This window comes from Budorcas taxicolor, chromosome 18 (genome assembly GCF_023091745.1).
Source record: "Budorcas taxicolor isolate Tak-1 chromosome 18, Takin1.1, whole genome shotgun sequence".
NCBI classification, from domain to species: Eukaryota; Metazoa; Chordata; class Mammalia; order Artiodactyla; family Bovidae; genus Budorcas; species Budorcas taxicolor.
This window is the reverse complement of record NC_068927.1, coordinates 18,331,152-18,345,030: the sequence shown is the minus strand read 5'-3', so window position 1 is coordinate 18,345,030 and position 13,879 is coordinate 18,331,152. Positions and strand designations below refer to the sequence as shown.

Here is a 13,879-nt window from a genome sequence, read left to right as displayed (position 1 = left end):
TTGTTTTTGCCAGACTGGTGATATAAAATATTTTCTCAGCATTTAAATGTTTCCTTTAGAATAGTGAAGTTGAGCATCTTTTAGTATGCTTGTTGAAGATCTTATTTCTTCTGACTCTTCAGTATTTAGAGTTTTGTGACCAGATCATTTTATTTGAAGATGGGAAAATCTGTGAAAAAGGAATTCACAGTGAGCTCATGCGGAAAAGGGGACGATACGCCCAGCTCATCCAGAAGATGCACGGGAAAGCCACACAGGTGATTTCCCACCCCACCCTCACTTCCGACCCAACTGGGCGGACCATTCCCTGCAACCGTGGCTTCTGCTTTCTCCGCAGGGTGTGTTGCAGGGAGTGGCAAAGACAGAAGAGGACCTGCAGCTGGAAGCTCAGGCCCAGACCATGTGCCAGGAAGAACTTCTCAATGAAACTGCTGGTAATATGCTGAAAGAAGTAGTGAAAGCACCTGGGAGCAGGGTGCAACCCTCCGCCTGCCTGTCTGCATCTTCCACAGGCTCTGGCATTTCGTCCTGAATGTGAGACCAGGCCTTGTCACTCACTGAATGGGGTGCCAGACATTACTCAGATAGGGTACAGATCCAAGTATTGGAGGGCTGTGGGGTAAGGACTGTGCTGGTCAGGAGGCCTGAAGCAACCAGGAAGTGACTATTGTTGGGGGAACAGCTCAGGGTGTGCAGAGGCAGAATGAGGGTTGACCTCGAGTGACTCTGATATAAACTTTGCAAGGTTTCTGGGCCATTAATTCATTATACATTTTTTGAGAACAATGCCATTGGAAGTCAGAAATAAATTAAGCCCAGTTCTGGGCATTCAAAAGGTGAAGCTGAACGTCTTTTAGTATGCTTGTTGAAGATCTTGCTCTTTTCTGAGATAAGGTAGCAAATGAGAAAGACTTTCATTTTTAATGTCAGACAGGTTCTGAATTAGAATTCCAGGCCTACTGCTCTCAAAGCTGTGTGACTTTGGCCAAACAGGTTAAACTCTCTGAACCCTCAGTGGCAAAAGTGGAGATAATTGTTCTTATATTACAACACCACAGTAGAGATTAGCAGAGGTCCTGAGGGGTTAGGACAGTGCCTGGCATATCTGTCACAAATAGAGTCTTCGGCTGCAAAGATCAGAAGCCAGTTTGGGCAGAAAAATAATGTGTTGGCAGAAAAGGGTGTAGATCACAGAGTGGAAAAAAAAAAAGTTGGAGTACCAGACCTCAGTAAGTTTGGAGTCTAGAATAGCAGGAACAGGTATAGAATCCTTTTGAAGAAAACCTGCTTCAGATGTTTTCCATCCTAATCTAATTTCCCTCAAGATTAAAGTTCCGCAAAGAGAGCTGTCTTCTCCTGGGAAAATAGTGGTGTTGCTGTTAGAAGAAGGGGGAGCGGCAGGCAGAAACAGTAGGTGTCCCCCACAGCGCTGCCTCCTGTTACTGTTGTTGTGGCAGTTGTCATTGACATTAATGACATCTACTGATATTTCAGATACTGATCTCTCTGCCCTGCTGTAGGCCGCGTGTCTGCTTGGGCTGGTGTTACACCTGTTTCGAGGCGCTGTTTCAGAAGCGTATTGCTACAAAGCATCCTAGTAATTATCTGTAGGCCTGCCAGTTGTCAGATGAGGAAACAGAGAGGTTAAGTGATTTGCTTCTTGAAGCTGTACAGTATCACGATTCTGATACTGATACAATTCTTGTCCCAGGTCACTGCTTTCTTCCTTCTCTCCCGCTCTCTCTCAACACATTCAGCCCTCAGGAACCTCAGGCTCCCCAGGGTCTATTGAATGGCTGGCAATGGACCCCCTTTTCAGAGTCCGGGCAGGCCTGCAGACTCTGCTGGTTAGAGTTAGACTTGGGTGGGGTACTGGTGGCAACCAGAACAGAAGGCTTCGCAAGGACTCTTCTTGACCAGGAAGGAGATATAGGAGATTGGGAGGCATACTGTTTCCTTTTTGTTTTCCCTGATCCAGTGCTGGAAAATCAGCTCGCAGAGAAGGAGAAGATGGAAGAAGGGTCCTTGAAGTGGAGAGTCTATCACCACTACATCCAGGCAGGCGGAGGTATGGGCTGTTAGCTGCCCCAGGCCAGGCCTACTCACGAAGCTGGGCCGGACTGGAATGTGCAAGGTCGTGGGAGGTAGAGGGGCACAAAGGGTCGTGCCATTCATGAGTTTAACTTGCATAATTCCAGCCATACTCAACTATAATAACTCTACCACTGTAGTCAGTGCCAGAAATTATGTTTCCATGTGTATCTGTGTTAATATACCTGGCATTTAAAAAATCAAATATGTCAAGGCATGTAGACATATAAATTATTTTCACAAAGGGACAAGTTTACACTTTTTTGCCTAGAAATAGGCATGGCAGGCATGCCATGAAGGACCACATGGGGAAGCACCAAGGTTGGTCAGGAGGCTGGGGAGTGGTAAGAGAGAGCAGGGCCCCGAGCCTTTGTTGGGGTTTCTGTGGGAAGAAGTGGGTGAGGCAGGGTAGGCACCCTGCGTAAGCTTAGGACTGGACAGCTTGAACAATTCTGGAGGGCTCATTGCTATAGTGGTGGTCCTAGTTGTCTGATACCTGGTCTTAGGGTGATTTAGGGGAGGGCAGATATTGGCTTGGTGGGTGAGAGTTTGATAAAAGAGGTTACTGGGAGGATGGGCTGTGGACTGGTTCGTTTGTATATCAAAGGTGTACTTGCAAGGAGTTACTTGCTGTCTAGGAATTAGCTAGCCTTGGGATGATCAGTCTGTCAGGATTAAGGCCCCAAATAACACAGTATTAGGAATATAGAAAATAAGAAATATAAGCAAATATCATTAATATTTTTACTGAAATAAAGAATGCCACAGTATTCTTTATCTCAGTGTTTTTCATACTACAGGTCCTAGCCCACTAGTGGGCTGTGAAATCAACCAAGTGTGTTGTAAGGAGCAATGAGAATAGAAATGTGACTAGAGTAGAAAATATCTGCAGAAGTGATGTTGGTGAAGCTTTCATTTTATTATGTATTAGACTATATATCTGAAGGTGGATGGCAATAAAAAGTTTCAAAGCTTCTGCTTTATTTAATAGTGTATGTTACCAAATTCACACATATATAACTGTACAATGTTGTAAACATGAAACCAAGTATATGCTGCTGTGGTTTTGAGTATCTTAATTTTTGAGAGTAATTTTGACTCCATGCCAACTTTTTATTCTTCATTGATTTTGGGACCTAACCCTGCACAAGGTGTGTCTTCTCTCTACCTGTCTAGGGAGGAAGAGGTAGGCTGTGCATAGGAGATTGCCATCCTCACCCCTTCCACTGTGAGCATCCTTACAGGATATAACGCAGGGCCTGACCAGAGCAGGGGAGTAGCAGATACACGTGAAATGCAATGAATGAACCAAAAAACCAATTGATCTGTATTTAGGAAGTACCTATTATGAACTAGGCTCTTGCTGAGTTCTGGAGGGGAGGGTGTATAAAGTTGCCTGAGAACCTACCCTGTAATCTAACTAGAGAATTAAAACATTCATCCACTGGTAGCAAGAGAGATTGATCTCTGGGACCAAGCATGGTCTCAGATGTCATTAAAGAGAGTTGGCCCTTGGGAAGAATTCAAGAAAAAGAATATGGGCATGAAGCACAGACTGGATAGGTGGGTAGAGTGCCAGGGCAAGACGTAAATGGGAAAGGAAGGCTTGTGCCCTAGGTTTTCTCATCCTTGGCTTCATCACTTACAAGCTCTATGACTTCGGGCAAGTTACTTCCTCCCTTGGAGACTTGGCGATAGGCATTCTGAATTCAGAAATAATTCATGTATTTAGTACTCTACCTGGCACTTGGTACATAACAGTGAAAGGTAGCTGTTGTTATTTTGAATGTTGAACCCTCAGGACTTGCATAAGGGGAACCAGCTTCTCTAGAACACTGCTCACATAACCAGGCACTGGGCTGGGTACTTGACACACATTATCTCATAGCGTCTCTAGAGCAGCCCCTTGAGGCCGGCAGGAGTACCATCACCATCTTGTATGTAAGGAAGTGGACTGTCACTGACATTTGGTCCCTTGCCCAGGCTTACATAGCTTGTAAGTAGTTTGAGTCAGGATTTGAACCCAGGGCTTTCTAATCTTGGAACCCAGCTCTTTCTAGTCTTCTAAGGTGTCTGAGGAAGATCCAAGGGCCTGGTGTGGCCACGTACCTTCTTTTGGCACCGGTGTCACGTTTCTCTCTCTCCCCAGGTTACCTGATCTGCGGCATGGTTTTCCTTCTCATGGTGATTGTAGTCTTCTTGCTGGTGTTCAACTTCTGGTGGCTGAGCTACTGGCTGGAGCAGGGCTCAGGGGTGAGTGCCATGTAGGGGTGGGGTGCATTTCTGTGCTTCTGGGTGGAATGGGGGACCTTCTTATTCCTTGGGGCCCCATGGGTATGGGTTAGAGAAGCTCATGGCAAGCCCAGTACCTGCCCTTGCCATCCTGATGAATGGGGCTCTAGAAGAAACCCTTGGGAGCTGAAACTCTGGAGCTCCCTCCCAGGTGGGCACCCTGTGTTCACAGAGCAAGAGGTCACCTGTACAGCCTCCTAGGAACAAAATCAAGAGGTTTCTGTCCCCAAACAGCTCTAATGCTTTACAGTCTGCTCTAATATGAGTTAGAGAAGGGAAAAGAAGTTTTATCCATCACTCCTGACAGCAGAGAAAGAGCTGAGCTCCAGTATGACTTGCACAGAAGTGATTTGGGCTTTTGAAAGGCAGAATGAGAGAGGAGGGAAAGTAGTGGCTCTGCTGGGCCAGAGAATGAAAAAGTACAAAAGGCTGGTGAGTGTCAGTACAATTAAGCCATCAGTGTCTGCAGCCAGCTTTCTCCTCCCACAGAGAGTGGGGGACAGAGGCTCTGTCCTTTCCGAGGATTACATTTTAAAGGAATCATTCTCAGGTCTTTAAGAAAGATGCTTCTCAGTTGCAAGAGATACACAGTCACAGCTGTGAGTGCTTCTTAGTAAGTGCTCTGAGGAAGAGAGATCAGGAGCCTGGAACAAACAGTAAATTTTCCTGGTAGAGGCACTTTCATGAAGGTGGGGGGAGCTGGGATCCTCCAAGGGACATGCCTTAGCCTCTAGGAGCCACACTAGGGTTCGGTCAAGTCTTTCAGTGCAGGAGTTTGGACAGGGTTGTTTGTGTTGAGGGTTCTGGACCTCTCAGCCATTATGTACCAGATTAATTCATTAATCTTTCCAACCTCATTCTGAGGTAGGTATCACTGTCCCCATTTTATATTTGCAGAAATTATTCTTAGAGAGGAGAAGGAGCCTGCCCTGAGATGTCAATGTGCCTTGAACTCTGAGCTCTGAATCCAGGCCGTGATTTTCAAGCACTCTATTTGGTTAACTTTTGAGTCATGTTTCAGACGGAGTTTGGTCAGGAAAGCAGGAGCCACTTGAAATATTTAGAGCTTCCAAAGATTTAATACACAAGTTAGAGGCTACACAGCCATTGGAAGGGCTGGAGGAGAGAGGGAAAGCAGGCTCCAGGAATTTTAGCAGCAGGTGGCACTAAATGGGCTGATCCTTGGAAGGATGCCTGCTAACCACTGGCTGAACTCCAAGCTCCATGCACCTGTCCACAATTGCCACCAGAGTATAATGGCTTCTCTTTCAGCCTTTAGATTTCCTGTGAGTGCCTCTCTTTGGTAGACTCTAACCTAAGACCATGCTGGCGAGGAGTTTGAGAAACAGTTCTCAAACCCTTACCTGAATCACAGTGGAGAGTGTGGAAGGAGGCAGAGGTGATGTTAGATGACCATTTAGAGCAGACTTCTAACAGCATAGAGTGAAGTAATCTACCAAGCCATTTTCTACCCTGCCAGAAGAGAAGAGGCTCATGTCAGACAGCAGGCTGCCTCAGGACAAAGACGCATTGAGGAAGGGATGCACAGAAGTCCTAATGGGAGTGGCGTTGAGTTTGGAACAGTCAGGGTAGAGCAGGCAATGGAGTGGAGGCAAGAACTGGATCAAGGAGACAGGCCACTGAGACTGATGCTGGAGTGGTCCAGGGGATCAGCACAGGGCAGTGGGGAGGGAGAAGGGAAAAGCGATAGCACTGAGCAGGAAGATTTTAACATATGGTTTCACCTTCTACTGGCTGTTGAGTCTTCTGTAGCCCCAGGAAGACATGTTTTTCTCCCTGCTGAATTTCACCCTGAACTCAGATGGGCTGAACCTCTGAAAAAGAAAACTCACAGTTTTCCTCTCTCCACACATAACGTCTCTGATATGCAAAGTGCAGGTTTTGATTTTTGTTTTTCCCCTCTGTATCAACCAGTTCTCCAACTCCCTGCACACTTGCTGGGTGTACTACAATTCACTTCCATTCTGATACTACCTATCCAGAGTTAGCAACACCTCACAGGTTAAGGGTTCAGTCCCATAAGACTGCTCATGTGCCAATCACAAGTCTAGACATTTTGTTCAGTTCAGTCGCTCAGTCATGTCTGACTGTTTGCAACCTCAAACAGTAGTATACTGTATACAGTAGTATACTGTAGTGACTGTAGTATACCAGGCTTCCTTGTCCTTCACCAACTCCTGGAGCTTGTTCAAACTCATGTCCATCAAGTCAGTGATGCCATCCAATCATCTCATCCTCTGTCATCCCCTTCTCCTCCTGCCTTCAATCTTCCCCAACATCAGGGTCTTTTCCAAAGTATTAGAGTTTCAGCTTCAGCATCAGCCCTTCCAATGAATATTCAGGTCTGATTTCCTTTAGGATGGACTGGTTTGATCTCCCTGTTGACCAAGGGACTCTCAAGAGTCTTCTCCAACACCACAGTTCAAAAGCATCAATTCTTCAGCACACAGCTTCCTTTATAGTCCAACTCTCACATCCATACATGACCACTGGAAAAACACAGCTTTGATTGGACAGACCTTTGTTGGCAAAGCAATTTCTCTGCTTTTTAATATGCTGTCTAGGTTGGTCCTAGGTTTTCTTCCAAGGAGCAAGTGTCATAATTTCATGGCTGCAGTCACCATCGTGGCTGCAGTGATTTTGGAGCCCAAGAAAATAAAATTTCTCACTGTTTCCATTGTTTCCCCATCTATTTGCCATGAACTGATGGGACCGGATGCTGTGATCTTTGTTCTTTGAATGTTGAGTTTTAAACCAGCTTTTTCACTCTCCTCTTTCACTTTCATCAAGAGGTTCTTTAGTTCTTCTTCCCATTCTGCCATAAAGGTGATGTCATCTGCATATCTGAGGTTACTGATATATCTCCTGGCAATCTTGATTCCAGCTTGTGCTTCATCTAGCCCAGCATTTTGCATGATGTACTCTGCATATAAGTTAAATAAGCAGGGTGACAATATACGGCCTTGATATATTCCTTTCCCAATTTGGAACCAGTCTGTTGTTCCATGTCCAGTTCTAACTGTTGCCTCTTAACCTGCATACAGATTTCTCAGGAGGCAGGTCTGTTATTCTCATCTCTCTCAGAATTTTCCAGTTTGTTGTGATGCACACAGTCAAAGGCTTTGGCACAGTCAATAAAGCAGATGTTTTTCTGGAACTCTCTTGCTTTTTCTGTGGTCCAGCAGATGTTGGCAATTTGATCTCTGATTCCTCTGCCTTTTCTAAATCAAGCTTGAACATCTGGAAGTTCATGGTTCATGTACTGTTGAAGCCTGGCTTGGAGAATTTTGAGAATTACTTTGCTAGAGCGTGAGATGAGTGCAATTGTGTGGTAGTTTGAACATCCTTTGGCTTTGCATTTCTTTGGAATTGGAGTGAAAACCGACCTTTCCCAGTCCTGTGGCCACTGCTGAGTTTTTCAAATTTTCTGGCATATTGAGTGCGTCACTTTCATAGAATCATCTCTTAGGATTTGAAATAGCTCAACCAGAATTCCATCACCTCCACTAGCTTTGTTCATAGTGATGCTTCCTAAAGCCCATTTGACTTCATATTCCAGGATGTCTGACTCTAGGTGAATGATCACACCATTGTGGTTATCTCAGTCATTAAGATCCTTTTTGTATGTCCTTCTATGTATTCTTACCACCTCTTCTTAATATCTTATGCTTCTGTTAGGTCTCTACTATTTATTGTGCCCATTTTATCTGTCCTTTATTGAGCCCCTCTTTGCATGAAATGTTCCCTTGGTATCGCTAATTTTCTTGACGAGATCTCTAGTCTTTCCCATTCTATTGTTTTCTTCTATTTATTTGCACTGATCACGGAGGAAGGCTTTCTTATCTCTCCTTGCTCTTCTTTGGAACTCTGCATTCTTATGGGTATATCTTTTCGTTTCTCCTTTGCCTTTAGCTTCTCTTATTTTCTCAGCTATTTGTATGTCTTCCTCAGACAACTATTTTGCCTTTTTGCATTTCTTTTTCTTGGGGATGGTCTTGATCACTGCCTCCTATACAATGTCATGAACCTCTGTCAGTAATTCTTCAAGCTCTCTGTCAGATCTAGTCCCTTGAATCTATTTGTCACTTCCACTGCATAATCACAAGAGATTTGTTTTAGGTCATACCTGAATGGTCTAGCAGTTTTCCCTACTTTCTTCAATTTAAGTCTGAATTTGGCAATAAGGAGTTCATGATCTGAGCCACAGTCAGCTCCCAGTCTTGTTTTTGCTGACTGTATAGAGCTTCTCCATCTTTGGCTGCAAAGAATAGAATCAATCTGATTTTGGTATTGACCATCTGGTGATGTCCACGTGTAGAATCTACTCTTGTGTTGTTGGAAGAGGGTGTTTGCTATGATGAGTGTGTTCTCTTGGCAAAACTCTGTTAGCCTTTGCCCTGCCTCATTTTGTACTCCAAAGCCAAATTTGCCTGTTAGTCCAGATATCTCTTGACTTCCTACTTTTGCATTCCAGTCCTCTATGATGAAAAGGACATCCTTTTTGGGTGTTAGTTCTGGAAGGTCTTATAGGTCTTCATAGAACCATTCCAACTTCAGCTGCTTCTGCGTTAGTGGTTGGGGCATAAACTTGGATTACTGTGCTATTGAATGGTTTGCCTTGGAAACGAAGAGATCATTCTGCTGTTTTTGTAGTTCTGATGAGTCAACTATAAATTGGGGATTCCCGTGACTCCCTCTTTGGGTTTGACAATTTTCTATAATGGCTCACAGGACTTAGGGAAATACTTTTATCAGGTTTTAAATAAGGGATATAGTAAATGGTACAGATGCAGAGCCAGATGAAAATATACATAGGGTGAGGTACAGAAGGGTCCCAAGTGCAAGAGCTTCTGTTTCCGTGGAGTTGGGGTACACCACCCTTCTAGCACGTGGATGTGTTTACCAACCTGAAAGCTCTCTGATTGCCATGCTTTAGGGATTTTTTATGGTGGCTTCAACGTGTGGCTCAGTTTTAAGGAATCCGCCTGCAAAGTAGGAGACCCCGGTTTGATTCCTGGTTTGCGAAGATCTACTGGAGAAGGCATAGGCCACCTACTCCAGTATTCTTGGGCTTCCCTTGAGGCTCAGCTGGTAAAGAATCTGCTTGCAACGTGGGAGACCCCAGTTTGATCCCTGGGTTGGGAAGATCCCTTGGAGAAGGGAAAGGCTACCCACTCCACTATTCTGGCCTGGAGAATTCCATGGGCTGTATTGTCCATGGGGTTGAAAAGAGTTGGACACAACTGAGCAACCTTCACTTCAACATGTAGACATGATGGATCATAAACTAAAATTCCAGCTCCTTCTCATTTCCAGAAGATGGGAGTAGGGCTGAAAGTTCCAAGCTTGGACTCATGACTTGGTCTATCTGGTGACCAGCCCCAGTCCTGAAACTATTTAGGAGTCCCCAGCCCCTAGTCATCTCATTAGCTACAAAAGACTCTCTCATTGCTCCAGAGGCCTCAAAGATCTTAGAAGCACCTGTGTCAGAAACCCGAGTCAAAGGCCAAATATTACCACAAATGAAGCCCCAAGCACCCCCATCACCTAGGAAACTGCAAGGGTTTTAGGACTTGTGTGTCAGGAATTGGGGACAAAGATGAAGCATATTTCTTATCATACCATACTCCCTGTCCTTTCTTGAAGAAAAATAGCAGTCAAGAGAGCAACCGGACCATTGCAGACCCCGGTGACATACTGGACAATCCTCAGCTGCCCTTTTACCAGCTGGTGTTTGGCCTCAGCAGCCTGTTTGCAGTCTTCCTGGGCATCTTGCTCTCAGTGGTTTTCACCAAGGTGATGGGGAAGGCATCCACAGCATTGCACAACAAGCTCTTCAGCAAGGTATGGGCCTGGGCACTGGGCATGGCCACAGGCTGAGCCTTGACCTTGCTCAACTCTTTTTTCTAATTATTAGACTTTATTTTTTAAGCAGTTTTTGGTTTAGAGAAAAATTGAGCAGAAAATATAGGGTTCACTTTTACCCTTCACCACATCCTCAATTTCTCCTATTATTAATAGCTTGCATTAGTGGGGGACATCTGTTACAGTTGATGAGTCAACATTGATACATTATTATTATCAATCAAAGTCCAGAGTTTACATTAAGCTTCACTCGTTATGTTGTACCTTCTATGGGTTTTGACAAACATATACTGGCATGCGTCTACCATCAAGTATAATACAGAATAGTCAAACTACCCTAAAAATCCCCTTTGCTCAGCCTATATCTATCCCTCCCCTAGACCTCTGAAAACTGTTGATCTATTTTGCTGTCTCTGTGGTTTGGAGAATATAATGTCATATAGTTGTGAGTTTACACTGGGTCACTAATTGGGTGGGAGCAGGCCACAGAATGAGATAGGTTCTTGAAACTCTCCCACGACTAAGTTTAATGCCCTTTGCTAGAGGATCAACCCTCAGCTGTCAATGCTGGCCTCTGTTGGCTGAGCACAGTCACGTAAAGTGTTGCTTCTACTTTCCTTAAGTTCCTTTTGAAGTAGGTATTTTACCCTTATCATACATATGGGAAAATGGAAGCCCAACATGTGTCATGGTTAGAATGTATGTTAGGGCTAGAACACCAAGTTGTCTATAGTATCACATTGCTTCTTGGAAATGTCCTTTCTTTCTTTCACTTATCAAATATTACTGGGTGCCAGGCTCTGGAGGAGGCACTGGGTTCACAGTGGTAAGTGAACAATGCCGATGTGGTTTGGGCCATCTTAACCTACAGCCTAAGGAGGGAGATGGACAGAAAAATAATCTGTTGTAATATGATGTGCAGAGTTAACCATGGTGGGTAGCACACAGGACCAAAAGAACATGGCACACCTGACCCAAGCATGGGGGTGGTGGAAGGAAGGTGGGAGTCCAAGAAGGCTTCTTGGAGGAAGTGACCTCTATGCTAAGATCTGAGGATGAACGAGATCGCGCCAAGTCAAGATTTAGAAGTGAGCAGAAGCAGAACATTTCCAGAGAGCTGCATGGAGCTCCGGAAGGCTGGAGCTGAGAACTGGAGAGAGGGGCTTCTCAGAGGGATTCTCGGGAGGCAATGACGGCACCCATCATTCCTTGTAGATTCAGAACAAATTTTTTAAAAATATATTTTTTTGATATGGGCCATCATTTTAAATATCTTTATTGAATTTGTTACAATATGTTTTGGTTTTCTGGCCATGAGGCATATGGGATCTTAGTTCCCTGATCAGGGATCAAACCAGCACCCCCTGCAATGAAAGTCAAAATCTTAACCACTGGATCATCAGGGAAGTCCGACAAATTGTGTTTTGATTTAGGAGGGTGAGGCCCAGGCATTTCCCCACATCTTAGATAAAGCAACTGGCTTGATGAGCCAGAAGGCAGGAGAGGGAAATTTTACCCCAAGGCCTGGCAGTCCTTACCTCCTAATCTGTGGTGGTGGCACCAGCTAGCTGGTCTCTAAGTTTCTGACTCCACATTCCCAGATTCTAGAAATACCTAGTGCCCAGGCCTTCTCAAAGTTGTATTCTATATTTTAATTTTGAGAAATGTTCAAGTTTTTTTCATTAGAAAATACATTTCATATTTTAAACATTTTCTTTTTGCTCACCCTTTTATGGCTTTATTGATCTTAAATGTGGCATGTAGTTTTAAATAATCACAAGTAAAGGAAAAATCTCTGAAAAAATTGGCTCAACTATAAAATCAACAAATATGAAAACAAAACTAGAACCAGATTATTTTGCTACTTAAGGAGGCAACCAGAGATTCTGACCCTGTGTCCCCACCATATACTTCTAATCCCTAGTAGCATGGGCTCTCACAAAGACCCCTTTCATGCCACAGCTGAGCTGAGTCCTGCCCCCCTAGCCCCTCACTCCCTAAAAGTGCTCAGTGTCCTAAGGGGGTGATTGCTTTAGTCTTTTATTTGTGATTGTGAATATTCTTTTTGCTCTGGCTCATGTATTTAACAAAAGATTCTGGAGATAAAATTAAAGACAGTTTAGAAGCAGAAGAAGAAAGCAAGGATCTCACAGTCTGCCCCGCTGCTGTTTGCTGCTCCCTACCTCCTACCTTGAGCTTCCCTGGTGGCTCAGAGGGTAAAGAATCTGCATGCAATGAGAGAGACCTGGGTTCAGTCCCTGGGTCAGGAAGATCCCCTGGAGAAGGAACTGGCGACCCACTCCAGTATTCTTGCCTGGAGAATTCCCTGGACAGAGGAGCCTGGCAGACCATGGGGTTGCAAAGAGTCAGAAATAACTGAGCGACTACTTGATGATGAGGACCTCCTACCTTAGGCAGCAACCAAACTATACTTATCAGCAGGATCCAGACATTCGCCATGAGGGCTGCTGTAAGAACCACTTCATGACTCAAATAATAATATTAATGTGTTGGTTGCTCAGTCATGTCCGACTCTTTGTGACTGCATGGACCCTAGCCCACTAGGCTTTTCTATTCATGGGATTTTCCAGGCGAAAATCCTGGAGTGGGTTGCCATTCCCTTCTCCAGGGGATCTTCCTGACCCAGGGATTGAACCTGCATATACCCTTTACAATTTTATTTATTTACTTATCTCTGTGCAGGTTTCCTTCAGCTGCAGCGGCCAGGGGCTGCTCTTTGCTGGGGTGTGCAAGCTTCTCATTGCAGTGGCTTTGCCTGTTGCAAGGCACTGGCTCTAGAGTGCAGGCTTAGTAGTAGCGGTGTATGGGCTTACTTGCTCTGAGGTGTGTGGCATCTCTCCAGACCCAGTATTGAACCGGTGTCCCCTACATTGACAGGCGGATTCTTAACCACTAGACCACCAGGGAGGTCCCAATATACCCTTTTAAATTGTATATTTTAATATATTTGCAGAGTTGTACAATCCCCATCACAACTCCGAAGCGTCATTATCATCCCCATTTTACAAATGAGGACCCTGAGACTCAGAGAGTTTATATGTAACTTGCCTACAGTCCCAGAGCAATAGGTGGAAGACAGGCAGCCCTGGAGTCCAGGCAAATTGACTCTGGAGCCTCTGCCTTTAAGCAGTGCTCTGCGTTGCCTTCCCTGGATATCCTTCAGTCTGCATCCTGTGAATCTTTCAGAGCTTGAGGATACCTGCTGTTTTCATCAAGCCCCCACCACGGCGTGCAGACAGCCTTGTGATCTGGGTTGCTTTTGTCTCACAGGTGTCCCACTGCCCTATGAGCTTCTTTGACACAACCCCAACTGGCCGGCTCCTGAACTGCTTTGCAGGGGACATGGATGAACTGGATCAGTTCTTGCCCATCGTGGCTGAACAGTCTATGCTCCTGTCTTTGTTGGTGATCATCATCCTCTTGGTAATCAGTTTCCTATCTCCCTATATCCTGCTGATGGGAGTCATCATCCTCTCTGCTTGCCTTGTTTATTTTAGGTGAGTGGGTTCTTTTTGCTTGTGAATGAGGTTTGAGTCTAGGACCGACCTAGAAATGGAGGGTGTCAGAGGTGGATGGCCCAGGTCGCTCA

At 44.9% G+C, this 13,879-nt stretch overlaps 1 protein-coding gene across 1 annotated transcript in view; it reads left to right on the top strand.

Annotated features, from left to right (window-relative positions):
* Window positions 1-13,879, top strand: part of ABCC11 (ATP binding cassette subfamily C member 11) — an 80,144-nt gene that overhangs the window by 48,984 nt on the left and 17,281 nt on the right. Inside the window, exons 15-20 of the mRNA XM_052655999.1 lie at window positions 123-257; window positions 338-434; window positions 1,979-2,068; window positions 4,241-4,344; window positions 10,051-10,248; window positions 13,561-13,787. Coding sequence (XP_052511959.1) covers window positions 123-257; window positions 338-434; window positions 1,979-2,068; window positions 4,241-4,344; window positions 10,051-10,248; window positions 13,561-13,787 — 851 coding nt within the window. The remainder of the gene's footprint in view (window positions 1-122; window positions 258-337; window positions 435-1,978; window positions 2,069-4,240; window positions 4,345-10,050; window positions 10,249-13,560; window positions 13,788-13,879) is intronic.